Below are 24,528 nucleotides of genomic sequence, written 5' to 3'. Positions count from 1 at the left end.
GCACTATTCTGGACCACAAAGAAAGGTTGTACTAATTGCTCTTCTTATCTCTAAATATTTACTAGCACATGAGTTAAAATGAACATCTCAGTGTAGGAAGATCGGTGCTATACAGTTAAGGAATTTGATTATAAAGAAAACAGTGCTGCTATTTACCTTGAATCTCAAAATAAACGGGCTATGCTGAAGGTTATGATTCCTCTTAGAAGATCCCTTTCTAACTAGTAACCTACATAAACTTGAAAAGTGAACAAGTGTTCACCATGTCATGTGCTTTTTATACCTTTCTTTGTGTGGGATAACCTGTGTTGCTTTTGTTGTTTGGACTTGAGTCTTGGGATAACCCAGCACTATTTCCTCATCATTGTGGAATAATAACACAAGTGTTCATCACTATTTTGTAATGTACATCAGTGGCCTCTCTAGCACAGCTGTTAGACTAACCATTCAAGTCCACATTTCAAACAAAGAAATTGAGATGCAAAGTAAAACCTAAAAAATCTTAAACACACTACTGCACCTTTATAGCATTTTTACAACAGCTTCACCATTACTGCCTCTCTGAGTGCAGCTGCATCCCTGTCACCCCTACTACTTATATACACTAAATCTCTGAGATTGCTATAACATGGAAAAGAGGGATACTCTGACATTTTACTGCCTCAGACCTTGTACACATATTCCCTGTTTGGCCTTTCAGAATGGCTACTCCTACTTAATTGTAATTAAAGACCTTTTAATTTATACAGTGCCTGGCACTGGTGAGTGAATAATATATTCATATAACACTTACATGTGTTGCTGTTATACATACTAATGACTTATGATTGGATTCCTAGCACACAACTCAACCTTTATAATATGATGGAAAAATGGTCTGATAAAAAAACAATATAGAATTGTTAAAGGGGAGCAGATATTACATGGTAACAGTTTAACTATAATGAAATCTTAAGTGAAGGAGATGCTAGAGAAGTTACTACTGAATGGAAAATCTTCTATAGTAAACATAATTAAGACAGAACACAGTATTAACTACAAAAGAGTATTTGCTACTGGAATATTACTTTTTTAAAGAACTACACATGATGTTATTTCCTTTTAATGACCACAGCAGCTTATGATGTCACAAGGAAAAAATTCTAATGTAAGTCAACCTTACTGAAAATATGAAACAGTCTACTGAAAAAATAAAACATTTCAGAAGTTTATGGGGATTACTGTTCAATCAATCTATAGCAAATGAACTATACTATTTAAACTGAATAAATTATTAATAAGACTCAATGAGTACTAAGTGAAGGTGATAAAAAAGAAAACTAAGAATCCACAGTAGTCTAAGCTAAATGGTGAGTGAATAGGTTAATGGTAACTAATACAATTTAAAGAGGAGGAAAAATATAGGTATGTCAATGTACAAAGAAAATAACACAATTAAAATGGAAAATAAATACTTGTTAATATGTAGAAATAAAACTAAATACAATAACAATAGGGTAATCTGGGGAAAACTGGAACAGTGAAGAATGAACCCAGAAGATATTGAAGGGAACAGCTAAAGAGTAAGGAGAAATAAGGATATGCTGGAATATACACACTGCCAATTCTACTTTTAAGAAAATACTCACAGAATAATTCATATAATTAAGCAATAAGTACACATTTTAAGCGAATTTTTACCACAGCAAAGCAAGTGTGGATGGTAAACCCTTCAGTGCCGTTTTCAGTAGACATACAAACATGTTTTTTCAAAAACGCAGATAAGTACATCCATTTACAGTGGGAAATGTTTAAAACATTGTGTGAGAGGTTAATGAAACATGAAGTAGGAGTAGTGAGCGTATTAAAAATGAATATAAAGCATAAAAACTGTAATGGGAATTTTAGGAGTTTAAAAATCATTTTACAAATGTAAAGGATGAATCAATGGAGAACACCTAGAAATAATTGGAGACAGCACGTATTATTAAGCTTTAAATTCAATTAATTATTTATTAATAATGGATATGGAGTCACAGGTTCATTACAGATTTTAGTTAGGGGAGACGAACTACTGATAAAAGATATTTTACCGGTTATGAAGTAGCTTACATTTTTGATAATTATTTTACATATTCATGATACTGCTAGTATGAGCAGCAATTTACATAAATAATATGTATTTGACAACAGAATATTACAGGGACTGCCTCTTAAAGTCATTGTTAGCCCAAACTTTACTTTCCTGCTTTATTTGATAATACAAAATTGATGGAGTACTTTACAGTCTTGCGCATCTGAAGTCCAAAACTGCTGCTACTGTCCAGTAGAGTCATGACTGTACCATGTTAGATGGACCTCAAACAACATACAGTGGATATAAAAAGTGTACACACCCCTGTAAAAATGCCAGGTTTTTGTGATATAAAAAAATGAGACCACAATAAATCAATTCAAAACTTTTCCCACCTTTAATGTAACCTATAATCTGTACAATTCAATTGAAAAACAAACAAATATGTTAAGGGAAAAATATGAAAAATAAAAAAATATACAATAAGCTGGTTGCACAAGTGTGCACACCCTTAAACTAATACTTTGCTGAAGCACCTTTTCAGTTAATTACAGCATTCAGTCTTTTGGTAGGAGTCTATCAGCATGGCACATCTTGACTTGGCAATATTTGTCCACTCTTCCTTGCAAAAGCACTTCAAATCTGTCAGACTGCAAGGGCATCTCTTGTGCACAGCCCTCTTCAGGTCACCCCACAGACTTTCTATTGGATTTAGGTCTGGCCTCTGGCCGGGTCATTCCAAAACTTTAATTTTCTTCTGGTGAAGCCATTCTTTTTTTTGATTTGGATGTATGCTTGGGGTCGCTGTCATGTTGAAAGGTGAAATTCCTCTTCATCTTCAGCTTTCTAGCAGATCCCTGAAGGTTTTAGACTAAAAGTGACTATTTGTAACTGTTCATAATTCCCTCCACCTTGACTAAAGACCCAGTTCCACCTGAAGAAAAGCTACCCTAAAGCATGATACTGCCACCACCATGCTTCACTGTGGGGATTGTGTTCTTTTGGTGATGTGAAGTGTTGTTTTTGCACCAAACATACCTTTTAGAATTGTGGCCAAAAAGTTCAACCGACCAGACCATAACACATTTTCCCACAGACTTTATGTATTGTTTTGTAAATTTTAGCCGGGCCTGGATGTTATTCCATGTAAGAAAAGGCTTCTGTCTTGCAACCCTACTGGAGATTGTTGTCACATGTAGTAAACAAGCAGTACTTGCCAGAAATTCCTGCAGCTCCTTCAGTGTTGCTGTAGGTCTCTTGGCATCTTCTCTGACCAGTTTTTGTCTTGTCATCAGTTTTGGAGGGATGTCCAGGTCCTTGCAAACGTCACTGTTGTCCCATATTTTCTCCACTTTTTACTGACTGTCTGCACTGTGTTATATGGTATATCCAATGCTGTGGGAATTTTTTTGTACCCTTCTCGTGACTGATACCTTTCAACAATGAGATCCCTTTGATGCTTTGTAAGTTCTCTGTGAGCCACGGTTATTGTCGCAGCAGGCAATGGAGTAAATGTCAAGAAAATCCTACTAGGACAGCTGAACTTTATTTGTGGTTAATCTGAGTCTCTTTAATTGATGGCAGGTGTGTACCCAAGAAGAATGAATGCTGTAATTAAATCAAAAGGTAGTTCAACAAAGTATTCGTTTAAGGGTGTGCACACTTATGCAACCAGCTTATTGTATGTTTTTTTTTTATTTTTTATGTTTTTCCTCCTAACAGATTTGTTTGTTTTTCAATTGAATTCTACAGTTTATAGGTCACATTAAAGGTGGGAAATTTTTTAAAATGATTTACTGTGGTCTCATTTTTATATATCACAAAAACTTGGCATTTTAACAGGGGTGTGTACACTTTTTATATGCACTGTATGTAGTGATTTTGAATCACCTACAGAAGCTTGCCCACAATTTTGTATTTCCCTAAGCTTTTTTATCAAACTTCTTTTGTTTGTCTTTTATCTTAACAATTGTCTTTATCTTAATTTGTTGATCTATGTGGAGCATTTCTCTCTGGCCCTCTACTGAAAAGGGGTTCAAATTCTAGTAGACATTCATGGTAAACAAAACAAAACAAAACCAACAAATAATATTTTTATTATTTTTTTAATAATGATACTATTTTCATATTCTTACTTTCAAGAGGGTATAAATACTTTGGAATCTTAACTAAGAAATATTTCTACAGATTAAAGATTCTGCAATGTTTTATAACAAAACAAATTTTAAGTATGCCTATTATACAATTTCCAAACTTAAATCAACGGGTTCTTTGCTTACTTACTTGCCCTCTCTCTAAATCAATACTGTTTTAAATACATTACAAATCTGAGATGAAAAGTTAAAATGCATTATGAGAAAAACATTCTGTTGGTTTGCTCTTCCACATAAGGAATTATTTTTTTAATACATTACATACTTCATGGAGAAGAAAATGTAGAATACATTGAAAACACAGTTCATGCAAAAACTCTTTTTTGCATTGCTTTTATTACTTATATAATGTAATAGATTTTACTAGAAAATATTATTTTTACATGTGTTGTGTGATTTTGTTTTAAACTGCAAATTGATTCTGCATTCAGAAGATCTAATATGTATAAAATCTATGCAGTTTTTAAAGCATGTTGTTCATTTTCTCATTCTTCCTAATTGTCAAATATCAAAAAATAGCAGACTCTTATATACACAAAGCTTTTTAGAGGGGAAAACACAAACAATCCTAATAAACTCTTTGCTACTGTCCATCTACTATTTAGATCTCAGTATTCTTAAACTTATTTAATTTATGTTAAGCATATCTATCCATTCACCTTTAGATTTATGATAATCTTTATCTGGATGAGTACTGTTTCACTATATCTTCATTTTTTTCAACAGAGGTAAAAGATCTAATCAGAAAATCATAGGATCATAGGTGGCTACTAGGCTAATGACCCTGGGCCCTTACAAGCCTAGCCAAGTATTACTCTTATTTCCATGATCAGCACCTATCACCCCTGCCCAATAGGGCCATAGGTGGGACCCCTGGAGTGAACTTATGGTTACCCATCCAATTGTCCAGATTATGTTTGAAGAGGGCCAATGAGTTGCTCTGCTTAAAATGAATCAGAAGTCTGTTCCAAAGGTGTGGTAACCTCTGAGAGACAAATCTGTCCATCTAGCAGGTTCTATTAATATCACATACCAGGTTAAGACCATTAGAGCCAGTAACCAGTGTACCACTTGACTTACAGATGTGCAGCATTTCCAATAAAGCAGGGTCAAAGATTGCCTTATATGCAAGGCACAGATCGCATCTGAGCAGTCTGTATGAAACAGAATAAAGTAACAGTGACTTCAAATGGTCCTCATAAACAGATGCTGAAGACATTGAATTTTCCTTGTGAGGAACCTTTGTGACCTCTCCAATCACTGCAGTTACTTAGAAAGGTACATACCAAAAGGAGCATTGTACTCAATTATAGGCCTGATGAGGGAAGAGTACAGGGAGGTTATAACTTCTTTTTTTCTGGAGGCAACGTCCTTACTTATGAGATGAGCAATAATGCCATTCTTACCAATGTGGAGACATGATGATCAAAGATAAGGTTGCTGTCAACCTGTGTGCCCAGGTCTCTCACCACTGAGTGCATACTTAGGGTGTTGTTACTAATGTGGTAGTTAGCAGGCATAACACTCTTAAGAAAGGGATTATACTACATTTTTTTTGCATTGCGTTTAAGGCCATTACTTATATTACAGTACAGTTTTCCATAGAAGGAAAAGCTTCAGTGTATTGCTTTTCCATTTCTTTATAGGAATGTCTTGGCCAAACTCCATCTACCATACTGATCACCTATGTTTTGGATCAGAATTTAAGGGCTATAGTTAAAATGCTAAAGTTAAGCTCAGTTCTGTTTTGTGTGCAATTTATTGTTAACAATACTAATGGACTGCTATATAACTAAACCATAAATAATCTTTAGTTTTCTTTACTAAATAAATCCATCATTTTGACCATTTAAAGATATTATTTCCCAAATAAAAGTTTCAGTGCTTCAATGGATTATTCTGGCCAATGGCCTTATGACAGGTCACTGCAAGCCAATCACCAATAAACCATTTTGAAAAGCCCTATTGCCTGTGATGATGTTAGGTAGTGCCAGCTGTGCCAGAGGGAGTAGGGCAGTACATATGTAAAATATGTCAATATACTAAGCTGGAGTTTTGTAAAGAATTATATGTCATTTGAATATCAAACTGGTGTGTACAGATGCTTGTGTTAAAAATGTATTTGTAAAAATGTTTCAACAGTGGGTACTGCTGGAGAGAAAAGAAATATATATGTATGTCAGACTCTGTTGCTGTAATTAATGAAATGTAAATATTTTAACAAAGAATACTGGGATGGAAGAGGCTAAGTTCTGCACAGCTAACCTTAAGAAAATAGCCTGAAATCAAATGACTTGGTTTAGGCCATAAATATTTTATCTCACAAGTTTGAATATAGCCAAAGACACAATGTCTATGAAAAGCATGGGCTAAGATCCTCCCCTACTATCCTTAAGGGTGAACCGATTGCAACCCTGGGGTGCCAAAGAAAGGCTTGTTAGTTTCTGCAGGAAGGGTGGAAATGCTGGAATTGTTTTATAGTTTCCAGATGCTGTAATAAACATTAGCTAATGTTCTGCATGTGTATAGTGACACATCAATGCCAGGTCCTAGCTCAGTTTCTAGTGATATGGTATTGTGGGAACCACACAGTCAGGTAACCAGATGTGATGTCATTTTGGAGCCAGCACTGACATTGTATTTGAATACTAGTGAGAGATGTGATAAGTGCATTCTGTTTTGGGACCTGAGAAGACACTCATCCATCTTCATCTTGCCTTGCTTTAGTAAGTAACTAGGGAACAGTAATTCTTCATTCAGTTAGAAAAATATAGTGAGATTAGCGAAACATTGTTTTTTTTCCTGTAATGGTTTGAGTCTTTCCGTCTGCATTTTTTTCCTTGTATGAAACTCTGGTGTTTATTGTAAATAGATATTCAGTATTTTCATTTTTTCATTAATATTTATTATTAAACATATCTAAACCTTTTATTGTGTCTGGTCTTTTAGAAAATATTTAACATTTGAGAGTACTATCATTTATTTAGTGGCACTGTGACTCCATGTTCCTGAAAGTCTTGCTGCTTGGTTGAACAGTACCATTTGTATAAGTACTGATTTTGCTAAGTGTAATTGGGTACCCTTTTAAGAGCCTTAAGGTAGCTGGCTTCAGGTTTTCTGGTGTCAATAAATCTACCTTCTAGTCTGGGTAGAGATGATAGAGCGGGTAAGTTGTGCCAGCCTTTCATAGGGGTGTGTGTGTGTGTGTGTGTGTGTGTGTGTGTGTGTGTGTGTGTGTGTGTGTGAAAATCATCTCAAAGCAAGTGTGTGATAGAGCTACTTATAACAGGGGCAGTGAGAGCACTGATTTCACAGAGAGGGTGGTGTAGGACTTCTCTTGGAACACCTGGCTAAGGACTTAGCTTTACAGTGGTTAGTAGGGAATCTTATTTGGGGCCTGGACAGAAAGCCCAGCCCCAGCACTGGAGTTACCATTCCCTGTGTGCTCTTAAGGGAAACTGTACTTGATGCAGAGAGTTGCATCTGAAAATACTGTGCATGTCTTCTTTGCACAGCGAATATTCCCCACAGGTGTCATGGTGAGAACTGAAGCTCTTTGGTCATTGGCCCAGAGGAGGGTTGTCACATCTCCCATAAAAATCACCCAGAAGTTTCATAAATATGTTCATATTCTCTGCTTGCCTAACCTCTAAAGAAAACTTATACCATCCTTTCTCATTTGTAAATTTAGAGAGATTCCTTGCTTTAGATTTTACGTATCTGGACACTTTAACCAGCAGATCATTACTCCTGGAGGTTCTTTTATGATTAGTAAAAAAATACCCAAATCACGTTACAAAACAGGGTTCCACAAACATTTATTTACTCAGATTATGTCTACCCTTAGCACTCTATAATGTCATGAGTATAAATTAAATGTCTATAGGTGCTCTTCATATCTTAATGTACTTGCGTAATACAGTTAGTAAACATCCTCTGCAATTATTGAAGACCCTTTATATCATTCACCACAACATGAAAAAAAGCTAGCCCCATATTTTAAAACTTATTTTATAATACTTTTATATATATATATATATATATATATATATATATATATATATATATATATATGAATGAAGACATTTTTATTCTTCAATGTAACCAATCATGTGGTCATTCTGAAGACACCAAGTATTTCCTACTAATTTTCATAACATACTCTTTAAATTTAAAGTTAACTTCCTCACAGCTTTAAAGTGGATGTATTGTCACTGTAAATGCTGAATGCATCACACTGAAGTAGACATTTGATTTTTAAGAGTGTAGATAAATAAGAACAACATAATTTATATTACCTAATACATGCTTCTCTTTACAGAAAACTATTGTCTCTTTCTATGCTGCAAGATTAAATTTAATTAGGCTCTTCCTCATTCTGATATTTAGGGTATAACTACTCATTCACTAAACAAAATGTATGGCATAAAATCTGGTCTTCCGTAAAATAAACCTCTTTGTCACATAAAAAGGTTATGACCTCATATAATGCATGCATAACTCCTTCCAAACTGGCCACTTACTTTCCATATGCTCTGCTGTTCATAAAGCCTGTGACAACAATGATTTTGGAGTGTTACCTATTTTTTGATATAGTCAATTTGTTAGGAAACTATGGCACCAGTTATTTCATGAATTATAAGTAAATGTAACAGGCAATATTTTATCATGCAAAATGTTCATGAATAAAAAGGATAAGACTATTACTACTGTATGTACATTTGAAGTTCTCACAACTTGGAGATTAAATCTGAAATCTCAATTGCACATTTTACTTCAGTTACAAAATGCATAATGTTTTACGTTTAATATGGGAAGTTTGAAATGTTTTATAGACTGAAAATGTACTTGGGTACATTTATTCCAAATTTTGTGGGGAGATTTATGGGCTAAACAGATTCCTGATTTTCAGGATAAAAACGTCTTTGTAACTTGCACACTGTCTCTTTCTGCTATATTAGATTGCATGCTCCTTGCTTCATAATTTATTTATTTAGTATATATAGTTATCAATTCTACAATTATCAATGGTTCTAAAGCTGTTATATATATTTTAAAAATAATACTCTATACTGCCTCAACCTTAGTATTTCTAAAGTCTAATAAAACATTGTGAATGCAACCATTTCAGGAGGTGCTTCCAACGGACACATAAGGGATTACTGCTCAGCCCTTTTGCTGTTTAGGGAGTGTAAAATTAAAGGAAACATTAAAAAAAAAAGAAAGAAAAGTGTGTGTGTGTGTTTGTGTGTGTGTGTGTGTGTGTGTGTGTGTGTGTGTGTGTGTGTGTGTGTGTGTGTGTGTGTATGTGTGTGTGTGTGTCTGTCTGTGAAAGAGAGAAAGATGGGACAGCAATCTACCTGTGACAGCATGACAGCAGCAGTTAAAAAGTATGCATACCTCTCAACCTCTTAACTCAAAAAATCTGGATAAAGCATAAAATAATGTGGAACCATACCTCTCCACTGTCCAGATTTTTATAGAACTTCCAGGTTTTTGCCTACTATTTATAGAGTTATTTTTCTTAATATTTATAGTTTTCTGGCAAATTGTACATGATTGAAGTCAGCAAATGTTAACACACTTTTAAGTTTTAGACTTCTTATCAATTAAGAAATGCATGCCAACACAAATCCTCTTATTATATCAACTTTAGAATTTTATAACAGTGATATTTAAAATATTTCCCTAATGTTAGACCTTTGTCCCCCATTATTTGTAATTTGTCCAGACTTCTTGAGCTTAGAGGCTGACAGGAATGGGGGAACAAAGGATGAAAAATAGAACAGATTTTTAAACATTGCTGATATAAAATTAGAAAGTTGCTAGAATAAAAGGATTTGATTTAGTATGCAGTTTATAAAAGAAATACTGCCTGAAACTCAAATGTATGTCATTATTAATTGACTTCGATCCTCAATGACTGCCAATAAATCATAAATTTGATATGTAAGGGACTAAACATAATGTAAACATCGAGACTTTTTGAAAGTTTTATATTTCAGATGTAAATTACTTCCTCCAACACCATTTACATATACTACAGCAAGTTTGAAACATTAGGTGGAAGAAATATTTTACATCTAAAATATAATAATCATATAATAAAAATATATAAATAAGTAAAACATAAGTCACTGACAACAAGTTACTGACAACCCATTTTCTAAGTGCAATAAAGTTTGCCTTTATAATGTCGATTACGTATTACCGAATGGCCACATCACTGAACCGTTTCCACAAAACCAGAACTGCAAAAACTTTAAAAGTTCGAAAAAACCTTGAATTTCAAAATTTCCGACTGTGCCACACCTATAAACAAGTGCTAACATGGGTCAAAAAGGGGGTGAGATTTTGCAGTTCGGAAATTCGGTATTCGAGATTTTGTGAAGTCACAGCTTGGTGTTTGCGGAAGTGGGTTCGACATTCCTGCCACCAACATTATAAAGGTAAAGAGTGCAATATTGCCCTCCAGGGTGTGTGTTAGTGTGTAAATAACCCCATTACATGGGTGTAGAGGCTCTCCGTCTGTGGTATCAGGCCTCAGAACACCCCTGGGTGGGTGTTATTTACACAGTAACACACACATTGTTGGGCGTTATTGCATGCATGGTATACAATATGATGTGTTTTAATTGACACCTGTGTCATTTCTTACTTGTGAGTTTAGATCTTGCTCATGTGTGATAAGCACTACATACCTTTTTACGACTTCTGACAAGACAGTCTGTTTTGTCTACAGTATAATTCTAAAAGATAGATGTTTATTTCTTAGGATAATCAGTGGGCAGTCTGTTTATAAATGCTGCATGAAGTAGAAGAACTATGAGGAACAATTAAGATGACAAAAGTTTAAGCAACTATTTAATTAAAAGCTACTTCAGTCAGTATATTTTCTTATACAGCATGTCAGTATTCATTATTACCGCATCATTAAACCTGGCCTTCCCCTTTATTTGAAATTCACTTATGGGCAAAGCTAAAGGTGGCCCATGTGTCTGATTTGACTATACATTTTAAGGTTTTAAATGCAAATACAATAAATGCATTAAGAAAAATGGCAACAGTAAAGAATAGGAATGGGAATCAGGGAAAAATACCTACATTATTATTTTTTTAATATTGAAAGAATCAGGGAATACAGTCTGAGAATTGAAAGTCATATAAGACAAAGTATATTTAATGTTCTGCAGATTCATGACACTGAATGGGACAAAAACATACTTCTCAATCTGCAGGTATTGAAAGAGGGTACAAAGGTCATTGAAATGTAGGTACATCCATACAAACATCTGGACATCTAATTAGAATGAAATATAAATACAATATAGCATGCAATTCTTCCCCATTCCAATAGGACTGTGTGATAGTGACAAACATTATGGAAAAATATAAGCACATTTTCAGGGGGTCAGTGTAAAATCTGTATACTTTAATGAGCTGTATGGTAAAATTGTACCACACAAGGTCATTTATTTTTGCTTCCAACAAATACAGATGTAAGATGAGCGTCATTTTCTTGAAATTGTTTGTGCCACTAGTACACTGGTCATGTATTGGGGTTTTGTGTGTACTAAACAACTTCAAATATTTTATATGGTGAGGCTGAATTCACAAAATTGTCTGAAATAGGGACATACCTCATAAAATGGGTATATCACAGGTAAGGGTAAATCAGGGCTGAGAATAGGATCATTCCGCCAAAACAAGGATAGTTGACAGGTCTAGACTAAAACCAGTAAAATTATAAAAGGAAATAAGAGGATGGCATTATTGAACAGAATGAATATTAAACAGACTCAGTTTTATACATATGTTGTAATGACACTAAAGGTAAAAACAACATTACAAAGTTACTGATGAAAATGAGACATCATGACAAGCATCTAACTGCATTAGAAATGCTAAGCCTTTTTAAATAAGCATACACGACAAATGTATGCTGATGGTCTGGATATATTTGCAAATGTTACTTACTGTGTCATAATTTATGGAAACCTCAAATGACTGAATGAATGAATGAATGGAAAACAAGAAGAAGAAGATATGCCATGTTTGGTACAACGGTATGGAAAAATACTTAAGCCGAGATTCTTGACCTCATTATTCAAGAACTTTACTACAAAAATGATGGTTATATATTCTGTCCCTACAACTAAGGGTGGAACTGACCAGAAAAATGTATACGGTATAGCTCCATTTAGATAAAAAGAGACATTTGTCATTGAGCGCTACCTTGAGCTTTTCACAGTCTCTAAAAGCTCAATCAGCTAGTGCAGATATGGACTGATGGTAACATCCCCTCTCCTACACCAGCAAGATGACAAAGGCATTCTAATGCTGCACTAGAGCGTCTATAGTCAAAGTGCCTCATATCAGAATATATTCTACAACATATCGATTCAGTGACATCAAATTTGAGTGTCTAAACACTACTTCAATACTATCTGGAAAACTTAAGGGCAAGGCTCTCAGAAACTGTGCTGTACTGAAAGTTCATTTAGTGTGAACTCCATCATTATGCTTGTCTTCCACATGTGCACAGCTGTTTCTGCCCATGACTTTACATTAGTTTTAATTTAGAATGTTTTGACAGTAGTCTTCATGTATGAAAATGTACATGGGTCAATAACCATGCACCAATACAACGCATCATAATTCTGAAGGCTTCGACACACTGATTTTTTTTTTTTTTTTTCTGGTGTCAGCTTTTGGACTGAAATATACTTTTCCTTGGCACACTATGTTATCTTAGCAGTACCATTTACTGTTATACATAGCTTTTTCTTAAAAACATGTTTTAATGCTGCAATGAGTTCAAACCTATAGAAATTGTGGAAAAATACATTTTATTTAGACCAGATTGCTACTGTACTGTCAGGCATACTGAGATCTTGAAAAGTCTATAATTTACTGAACAGATGTATGAAAATAACCAAAAATGCTTATTTTTATATTAGGACAATGTATTTTTTGTCTGAAGTAACAGAAATATAACAGTTGCATGTGCCAATAGTTATATGAAATCAACTATCACAACTACGGCACATACACCTATATTAACTACTAAAGGCTCAGAAAATGCAATACCATACAATGAAGGATGCAAAATTATTTTTGTAACGCTTATCTCAATTAAGTGAAAAACAGCAACACTGAAACATTTTTTTGTTATAGGACAAGATTTGGACATACTGCAAGAAACATACAAAATAATTAATTGACAAATCCTGCTAATGCTAACCATTCATCTACCAAATCAGATTTGTTGTTGTTCCTTTACAGTAACACAATTCGTCTGCACTGAAACTAGCAATAACAAGTGGCAAATGCAAAGATGTCTGGTTGTTAAAAACACCTTTTAGTGTAACTAATAGAACATCTTGTGCCACAGTTTACCAGTTCAATTACTCTACAGTAGACAAAGTGTAAGGATATTCTTCCAATAATGTCAAACATTCCTGCTTGTACATTAGTAAAGCACTGATAGCACAATGGTAAGCTTCCACTATCCTAGTCTACTATTCTCTACCTTACCTTACCTTATTAGCTATGCCTTGGCAAATTTACTTATTTGATGACCACTAGGTTAGCCACTTAAGTTTCTTTTTCCACTATCCATGACATACTGTCCAGCCGATACCATAAATAATACAACTGTAACAGATTGACCCTTAACTATAGTGATAGGTTACACTTTTAAGAACACTTGGATTCACTGTTTTCGAAGACAAGCGAACACAAAAATAAACATGTGATACAGCCACCTTTACTCAGATAAATCTGTATATAAATCTGTATATATATATATATATATGTATATATATATATATATTCATAGATTCGTAAATGAATACTAGACTAAATGTCCTGAAGGGCCATTTTAAACATAGCCAATACCCCAAGGTCAAAATCAAACCCTTTAGCTTTTATCTATAAGTTGGAGACCTTAACCTTTACACAAAGTCTACTATGCCTCTTGAAGAAGTAAATGCCTAAAACTTTTCTTTTGTAACTGGCACACATTCTCCTGCAGTCCTTTTACTAATATATACTAATTCTACTGTCAGACAGCTGTGGAAAGAAATGAAAGGTGGACAAGGAGATACCAAGCTGGCAGTGATTCCTTATTCTGAAAAGCAGCTGGTGAGATAGAAAATAGGGAAGAGCATTTGACAATTAGAGATTGTATTCAGCTTCCAAATAAATGGAAGGGGTAGATATATGGCTCCACTATGTTCCTTGATTCACTTCATCTTGCATCTTATGACCTTGGTCACAACACATTGTAAGTGACATAAAAGAAAAAGAGTTATGGTTAAAGAGAAGACACTGCTAGCTCCTAGATATACAACTAATTTTTATTATCAGAAAGAGTAAAAACAAGGGAAAAATGACATAAGCATTTTCTTCCACATACAAATAAAATGTGAACTTCATCAGATGTAAAATAGTTTCAAAAGTTTGCAGGAATAAAGGCTTTTGCTGTACCAATTAAATCCTAAAACAATAAAATGACATCACCTGCACCTCCCCTAATTCCCTCAATACAACATTCACCTTTATTAACAAAATGTATTTGCAAAAAAGCTTAGTTCAGACAAAGTTTTTAACCATTAACAAATAATAAACTTACAAAATATAAATAACACATTACAAATTCTGACATTTTAATTAAAAATTTCTAACTAAATAATAAAGACATGCATCTGATAAAGTAGATTACATTTTATTTGTAAGTGGACAAAAGCACTTATGACATTTCTTTTATTTTGTTTGTCTTGTCGTATCGTTGACATTGTAAGTGACAGCCTGAAAACATACATTATCATAAGGTACTTATGTCAGGCCATCACTGTTTAAGCAAATGTCACATAACTAAAAAAACACGTATACATTTTTTTTATAATAATCAACCCAACCCTGCACCTGCCATGTTGGAGACTTCACACACAACATACTCCCTTCACTTAATTATCTTCACCACAAGGTTGTTCAGGCCTGAAGAAGAAACATCAACCATTACCCGACAATGCAACATCTGTCTTGCTCTTTATCACCGTGGACCACCCACAACTCAACCACATATGAATACTACAAACTTTGGGAATTATGCAGAGCTCCAGAAGGACTATTTTTTGTTTTAAGCTTTGTTGACTGAAGTCTGTCTGTCTGACTAAGCCTGTAACCGATTTCTACTTATACTGAATCCTGATTAGGAGCGATTTGCCCAAGGCAATAGGGAAATCCCCCTTTTAGTTTTGATAATTAATTATTTTACAGCTGACTGAGCTACCACCAGCCCAAGCACATGAAAACATGGTTTAACATGTCATCTGAAGGACGGCACATTTTGACTGCAGAGCCCCTATTATACTGCACTGCAGCATCAATAATGGGAAAACAAGTCCAAGCACCTGGTGTGAGTATAGAAGTCACAGCCTTCTGATCTTCATACAACAAAGGCAAGTGTGCTACCTGTAGACTGACTGACATATACAGTGACTTATTCTAACAACTAAAGCATGAAAACAACGTCTCTGAATACTGTTCTTTGATAAGCCTTTAACTAACTTGACACTAGCTTATGTTTGACAGGCTTTTAACATTAATCAAGCAGAAGCATTATAATACTTTCTTAACCATCTTTTGCACCACATCATGTACTGGCACAGATACCTGGAAACCCACATCATTTATTACCAAAGAAACAGACAGACAGACAGACACACACACACAGACACACACACACACACACACACACACACACACACACACACACACACACTTTTTTGGAAAGCACAATCACATAATTTGTGTTGACTGTGCTAATAATATCCTATAATATGTCTGAAAATGTTGACTATATTTTTATTTCAACAAACATAATATATATTTTAATTATTCACGCATCTTAGTATGCAAGTTGAGTGACAGGATACAAACTAAAAAGCAGTAAAGATTGAAACCTAAGCATGTGATCTTGTGATTGACAATGAATAATAAGTGACCATTCAGAAAAGAACTATGACATCAGATACTATATTTAAAATCTATTTAGTACTATATTTTTCTTAACATCTTCAAGCTGATGGGATCTGTGTTACAGATAATTAAAACTGTACATAGTTCTTAAGAATAGTGAAAGATGAGACATGAAGCATAAAAAAATTACCGTTAAAAATACCACTTTTTATACTACCTGTATGTTTCCTATCTGAAACCTCAATGGATAACGATTTATTCACTTTAGTTACTGGCTGAATGCAAGTAACCCAGCCACTGTGGATGCACAAGCCAGTGCATTTCTTTGTGTCGGTCCCAAGCCCAGATAAATGGGGAGGGCTGCGTCAGGAAGGGCATCCGGTGTAAAACTTTGCCACATCATATATGCGGAAAACTGTACAGAAATTCATACCGGATCAGTTGAGGCCCAGGTTAACAATGACCGCCACCATGGTACTGGTGGAAATTGGGCTACTGTTGGCCGAAGGAGAAGAAGAGGCGGAAGGCATGCCCGAAGGCAGGTAAAGGCTAGGACTGTGATAGTGAGTGTCGGAACTTTGAATGTTGGCAGTATGACTGGTATAGGGAGGGAGCTAGCTGATATGATGAACCGAAGGATGGTTGGTATATTGTGTGTGCAAGAGACCAGATGGAAGGGGAGCAAGGCTAGGTGTATCGGAGGTGGTTTCAATTTTTTTTATCATGGTGTGGCTGGGAGGAGAAATGGCATAGGCATTATTCTGAAGGAACAGTATGCTAAGAGTGTTTTGGAGGTGAAAAGAGTTTCGGATAGAGTGATGTTTATGAAGCTGGAAATTGATGGTATAATGATGAATGTTGTCAGTGCATATGCTCCACAAGTTGGGTGTGCGATGGATGAGAAAGAAAAATTTTGGAGTGAGTTGGATGAAGTGGTGATGCATGTACCCAAGGGTGAGAGACTGGTGATTGGAGCAGATTTCAATGGGCATGTTGGTGAAGGGAACAGAGGGGATGAGGAAGTGATGGGTAGGTATGGTGTTAAGCAAAGGAATGCAGAAGGTCAGATGGTAGTGGATTTTGTGAAAAGGATGGACATGGCTGTGATGAATACGTATTTTAACAAGAGGGAGGAGCATAGGGTGACATACAAGAGTGGAGGAAGATGCACACAGGTAGATTATATCTTATGTAGAAGGGCCAATCTGAAGGAGATTGGAGACTGTAAAATGGTGGCAGGGGAAAGTGTAGTTAGGCAGCACAGGATGGTGGTTTGTAGGATGACATTGGTGATCAAGAAGAGGAGGATGAGTGTGAGGGCAGCACCAAGGATCAAATGGTGGAAACTGAAAAAGGGTAATTGTGAGGTGATGTTCAGGGAAGAGTTAAGACAGGCACTGGGTGTCAGTGAAGAGTTACTGAATAGCTGGGTAACTACAGCAGAGCTAGTAAGAGAGATGGCTAGAAGGGTGCTTGGTGTGACATCTGGAAAGAGGAAGGAGGACAAGGAGACCTGGTGGTGGAATGAAGTAGTACAGGAGAGTATACAGAGAAAGAGGTTGGCAAAGAAGAAGTGGGATTGTCAAAGAGATGAAGAAAGTAGACAAGAGTATAAGGAGATGAGGTGCATGGCAAAGAGAGAGGTGGTGAAGGCTAAGGATAAGGCATATGAAGAGTTGTATAAAAGGCTGGACACTAAGGAGGAAGAAAAGGACCTGTACCGATTGGCTAGACACAGGGACCGAGCTAGTAAAGATGTGCAGCAGGTAAGGGTGATAAAGGATAATGAGGGAAATGTACTCACAAGTGAGGAGAGTGTATTGAGCAGATGGAAAGAGTACTTTGAGCGGTTGATGAATGAAGAGAATGAGAGGGAGAGAAGGTTGGATGATGTGCGGATAGTGAATCATGAAGTGCAGTGGATTAGCAAGGAGGAAGTAAGGATAGCTATGAAGAGGATGAAGAACGGAAAAGCTGTTGGTCCAGATGACATACCTGTGGAAGCATGGAGGTGTTTAGGTGAAATGGCAGTGGAGTTTTTAACTAGATTGTTTAATGAAATCTTGGAAAGTGAGAAGATGCATGAGGAATGGAGATAAAGTGTTTTGGTACCGATTTTTAAGAATAAGGGTGATTGTGTAGAGCTGTAGTAACTACAGAGGGATTAAACTGATCAGTCACAGCATGAAGTTATGGAAAAGAGTAGTGGAAGCTAGGTTAAGAAGGGAGGTGATGATTAGTGATCAGCAGTATGGTTTCATGCCAGGAAAGAGCACTACAGATGCGATGTTTGCTCTGAGAGTTTTGATGGAGAAGTAAAGAGAAGGTCAGAAGGAGATGCATTGTGTCTTTGTGGATTTAGAGAAAGCATATGACAGGGTGCCTAGAGAGGAGTTGTGGTATTGTATGAGGAAGTCGGGAGTGTCAGAGAAGTATGTAAGAGTGGTACAGGATATGTACGAGGGTAGTGTGACAGCGGTGAGGTCTGCCGTGGGAGTGATGGATGCGTTTAAGGTGGAGGTGGGATTACATCAAGGATCAGCTCTGAGCCCTTTCTTATTTGCAATGGTGATGAACAGGTTGACAGACGAGATCAAACAGGAGTCCCCGTGGACTATGATGTTTGCAGATGGCATTGTGATCTGTACTGAGAGTAGGGAACAGGTGGAGGAGACCCTGGAGAGGAGGAGATATGCTCTAGAGAGAAGAGGAATGAAGGTCAGCAGGACTAAGACAGTATATATGTGTGTGAATGAGAGGGAGGATAGAGGAATGGTGAGGATGCAAGGAGTAGAGGTGGCGAAGGTGGATGAGTTTAAATACTTGGGATCAATAGTTCAGAGTAATGGTGAGTGTGGAAGAGAGGTGAAGAAGAGAGTACAGGCAGGATGGAGGGGGTGGAGAAGAGTGTCAGGAGTGATTTGAGACAGACGATTACCAGTAAGAGTGAAAGGGAAGGTCTACAAGAGGGTAGTGAGACCAGCTATGTTATACAGGTTGGAGACAGTGGCAGTGACAAAAAGACAGGAGTCAGAGCTTGACGTGGCAGAGTTGAAGATGTTACGATTTTCACTGGGTGTGACGAGGATGGACAGGATTAGGAATAAGTATATTAGAGGGTCAACCCAGGTTGGAAGGTTTGGAAACATAGCCAGAGAGGCAAGATTACATTGGTTTGGACATGTGCTGAGGAGGGATGCAGAGTATATTGGGAAAAAGATGCTATGGATGAAGCTGCCAGGTAACAGGAAAAAAGGAAGGCCAAAGATAAGGTTTATGGATGTGGTGAGAGAGGACATGCAGGTAGTTGGTGTGACAGAGCAAGATGCAGAGGACAGGAAGAAATGGAAACAGTTGATCTGCTGTGGCGACCCCTAACGGGAGCAGCTGAAAGAAGAAGAAGAAGACTGGCTGAATGCAAGAGTTTTAGAAACCCATACTCCCACTTTTCATTAAAATATTTTTTCAATCTGAAAGGTTTCTGAGGCAGATGATCCCCTCCTCTCCTCATTTAAGGCATTGCTTTACCATATTACTCACTGTGGCAAAGATACTTCTACTCCAGCAGACATACAATTGTGTCTTGTGTCATATGTGATATTAATTTTACAAAGTACTCAGAACTGTAATTTTTAAAACGCTTACTTAATCTTGAATTAAAGTTAACTGCTTCTCAAAAATCATCTGCCATCAGTTCATCAATGATATATACATATTTGTCAACACACACACACACACACACACACACACACACACACACACACACACACATGCACACACACACACACACACACATATTTATAGACAGTGGATATAAAAAGTTTACATGCCCCTGTTAAAATGCCAGGTTTTTGTGATATAAAATATGAGACCACAATAAATCATTTCAAAATTTTCCCACCTTTAATGTGACCTATAACCTGTGCAATTCAATTGAAAAACAAATCTGTTAGGAAGATAAATATAAAATATTTAAAACGTACAATAAGCTGGTTGCATAAGTGTGCACACCCTTAAACTAATACTTTGTTGAAGCACCTTTTGATTTAATTACAGCATTCAGTCTTCTTGGGTATACACCTGCCATCAATTAAAGAGACTCTGATTAACCCCAAATAAAGTTCAGCTGTCCTAGTAAGATTTGCTTGACATTTACTCAGTTGTCTGCTACAGAAAAAGCCATGGTTCGCAGACAGCTTACAAAGCATGAAAGGGATCTCATTGTTGAATGACATCAGTCAGGAGAAGGGTACAAAAAATTTTCCACAGCACTGGATATACCATGGAACTCAGTGAAGACAGTCATCAAAAGTGGAGAAAATATGGGACAATAGTGACATTTGCAAAGAACAGGACGTCCCTCCAAAATTGATGAAAAGACAAGATAAAAACTGGGCAGAGAAGCTGCCAACAGACCTACAGCAACACTGAAGGAGTTGCAGGAATTTCTGGCAAGTACTGCTTGTGTACTACATGTGACAACAATCTCTCATATTCTCCATATGTCTGGGCTGTGGGGTAGGGTTGCAAGACGGAAGCCTTTTCTTGCACAGAAAAACATCCAGGCCTGGATAAAATTTCCAAAACAATACATCAAGTCTCCCAAAAGCATGTGGAAAAATGTATTATGGTCTGATGAGACCTAGGTTGAACTTTTTGGCCACAATTCTAAAAGGTACATTTGGCTCAAAAACAACACGTTGCATCACCAAAAGAACACCACCCCATCGGTGAAGCATGGTGGTGGCAGTATCGTGCTTTGGGGATGCTTTTCTTCAGCTGGAACTGGGGCTTTAGTCAAGGTGGAGGGAATTATGAAAAGTTCCAAATACCAATCACTTTTAACCCAAAACCTTCAGGCATCTGCTAGAAAGCTGAAGATAAAGAGGAATTTCACATTCCAACATGACAATGACCCCAAGCATAAATCCAAATCAACCAAAGAATGGCTTCACCAGAAGAAAATTAAAGTTTTGGAATGGCCCAGCCAGAGCCCAGACCTAAATCCAATAGAAAATGTGTGGTGTGACCTGAAGAGGGCTGTGCACAAGAGATGCCCTTGCAATCTGACAGATTTGGAGTGCTTTTGCAAGGAAGAGTAGGCAAATATTGCCAAGTCAAGATGTGCCATGCTGATAGACTCCTACCCAAGAAGACTGAATGCTCTAACTAAATCAAAAGGTGCTTCAATGAAGTATTAGTTTAAGGGTGTGCACACTTATGCAACCTGCTTATTGTATGTTTTTTTATTTTTTATATGTTTCCCGTAACAGATTTCTTTGTTTTTCAATTGAATTGTACAGGTTATAGGTCACATTAAAGATGGGAAAAGTTTTGAAATTATTTATTGTGGTCTCATTTTTTTATATCACAAAAACCTGGCATTTTAACAGGGGTGTGTAAACTTTTTTATATCCACTGTAGCTATATCTATATATACCTATCTCTATATGTAGTCTATACACACTATATATATATATATATATATATATATATATATATATATATATATATAAAAAACACACACACACACACAAAAACACATACACACCTACTTCTATGGTCTAGTATCACTGTACCACTGTTTCATATTGCAATGCATTTCAGTGAGAATATCAGAGTGATTGTCAGAGAGATCATATTTTAATAAACACTCATTTCTGTTGAAACTGTGTTTTTTTTCTTAAAATAGTTATGGAAAAATAATCCTCTGGAGAAAAATGAATACCAGTATTTACCTCTTTTAGGCTGCTAGGACTAATTGTAAAACCTTTTCCTCCTGTAAGCTCGGAGTATCGCTTTTCTAAATTGATTAAGTGTTCTTTTTCCTGTTGGAAACATCATAACACAACAGATAACTTTTAAAAACAAATAATTAAATCACCATGAATTATTTTTGAAGACTTGAACAATAAAAATGTAATTGATTTGTAAATGGACAAGTCTCATTAATGTTTCTTTGTCATGGTTTCACTTTGCACTTATTACGGTTAACATGCAGTCTCCATTCAGAAAATTCATACTTAATGTTTCTGCAAATAAAAGGCAGAAAAAAACAAAGCCTTGTAAATAATATTACATATATGAAATGATAAGAGCAGTCACTCCTGCCTAGGGAAGGCACACAAGTACCTTCTTTTTTGCTAACTGCACGGTCCTATATTTTTCACAATTATGAGATATTCTTTAGCCAAAAGGGGGCTATGCACTATATAGTAAAGTAAACCTACCTTAGAAACTATGATGCCAGGGCCAACACAAATGACAATAAATGAAAAAGATTTGTTAACCATAACAAAAAAGGGCAATGTTGTCATTGCGCTATGGTGTTGTTATCAACTGTATCCTTTACAAGCAGGTTCCCAATCATCTTCTTAAAATGTTATATATTGCATCAGATTTGCAGTGTATTCAGTACTTACCCTTTGAAGCATAACTATCAGGTTATTTTTCTCTTTCAGAAAATGTTCCCTCTCCCTCTGAGACTGCTGCACAGTTTGACTGGCCTGTCGTTTTAGGGCTGAAATCTTTTCCTGAAAGACAAACTTAACAGATGAGTCCCATTCTTCAGTCCTCCTGTTTCATAAATCACACTGTGAATGACAGGACAGATGAGGGAATAAATTATTAAAGCTTTTTTTATATGTTAAGAATAGTCTCTTTCTAATGTTGCATGCAACATCAGGTTCTTAGCTTGAAAATCAGTATATTTCTGTTTATTGAAAGCAAAGTAAGGATATCATTGTTGACGACTGTCTAACTGAAGAAGCTCTCTCACTAGTGTTAACATACTTATATAATAATGACCATATTTAACTGGTGCCAACATCTTTACCTGTCATTTAATAACTATTGCATCAAATAAAAATTCTGCCATTTGTTCTACCTTCAGGTATAATAAAATGTTCACACAACAAAGCTTAGCTCAGTATTTCTTTTACATTTCCAACATTTAAAAGTCCATGCAAAAATATAATAATAATAAAACTAAAACTACTGAATCTTTGCTGATGTACACTGTAAATTTTTTTCAGTTTTCATAACTTGTGCTCATTAGTAATGCATCTGTGAACTCACTTATGCTCATTTTCCTGAATCATAAGTAACATCTTACCTTACCACAGTGAGGAGGCCATGTACTGGCAGAAAGAGAGACATGGTTACAAACTATAAGACAGCTGAGAATATACTAATATATAATTCATGATGAAAGTCAACTAATACTACTACTATTTTATTTCATTCTTGCAGTGATCTTGATATTAGTGTTAATGTTCATTTTAGAAATAAATGAAACTTACTGATGAGTTGAGCTCCAGTCTAAATATTTTACTATTGCATTATTATAGCTGGCAAGTTAGATACAGAGAAAAATTCTGTCAAAGACCATGAAGTAAGCCCATGTACTGACCTGTCACTGGAGACCAGTGCTCCCCACATCTCATAAAAATCTCAGACCTCTCAAATCAATTCAGGTACCAAAATCCGCATAACAAAAATTTTAACCATCTTTTCTCATGCTCAGAAAATGTGGTTGAAGACTAATTATTTCATGCTGTTTCAAGATCTTGACGATACTTCTACATATGGCTGTGTTATAATGTTTTCAACATGAAAAAAGAAAAGTACAGTAGTATACGACCTCAACATAACAATAGATGTCCTACTTCTCACTGTTGTCTAATGTCCAGCCAGCCTTTATACCTTCCCAGCATCATATAGCTGATGTATTTCTTTACCAAAAGGCATAAGATGCACATGTGATGTATGGACACCTAAACCTCAGAACTGTCGTGCCCCAGTAGAAGCAGAGCAACCCCAAGGAAAAAAATAACCTGCTCCTCCAGGAAGGGAAGCAGAAGGAGATAAGGACCCCTCAGTTAGTAGTAGGGCAACAGAAAAATAAAAAGGGGCAAATGGGAGGGACCAAATATTGCAAAAGTGAAATTTAGGACGTCTGCTGTTACATTAAGATCTTGCACTACTGTACTTTGTCCTTCCTTATCAATGCTGCAGTATTCTTTATACTTGAGAGAGTAAAAAATTTACTGTAACATATGAAAAGAGGAGGGCAAACAGCCTTCCACAAACACATGAAGTATAGCCCTGGCAAATCCTGCCCTGTCTTTGTAAATAATATCTAACTTATAATGCTTGGTAAAAGTATGGGCAGAAGACCAAGTAGCAGCTTTCAAGATGGATCTAGTATCCAGATCACTGAAAAAAGGACCAGAAGAGGTAACTACCATGGCAGAATGAGTACAAACAGAAGAGGAATGCTGCTTGTCATGAAAAGAATAACAAAAACAAATGGCCTTATTGATCCAGGAGGAATTT

General features: G+C 36.0%; 1 protein-coding gene across 1 annotated transcript in view; it reads right to left on the bottom strand.

Annotated features, from left to right (window-relative positions):
* Positions 1 to 24,528, bottom strand: part of PHLDB2 (pleckstrin homology like domain family B member 2) — a 1,258,236-nt gene that overhangs the window by 359,422 nt on the left and 874,286 nt on the right. The window contains exons 8-9 of the mRNA XM_044072445.1: positions 22,614 to 22,724; positions 21,930 to 22,019 (exon numbers count right to left, since the gene is read on the bottom strand). Coding sequence (XP_043928380.1) covers positions 21,930 to 22,019; positions 22,614 to 22,724 — 201 coding nt within the window. The remainder of the gene's footprint in view (positions 1 to 21,929; positions 22,020 to 22,613; positions 22,725 to 24,528) is intronic.

The sequence above is a fragment of the Protopterus annectens genome, chromosome 5.part0, assembly GCF_019279795.1.
Source record: "Protopterus annectens isolate FY-2018-M chromosome 5.part0, PAN1.0, whole genome shotgun sequence".
NCBI lineage: Eukaryota > Metazoa > Chordata > Ceratodontiformes > Protopteridae > Protopterus > Protopterus annectens.
Note: the sequence above shows the minus strand (reverse complement) of the source record. Positions and strands in the feature narration are given on the sequence as shown.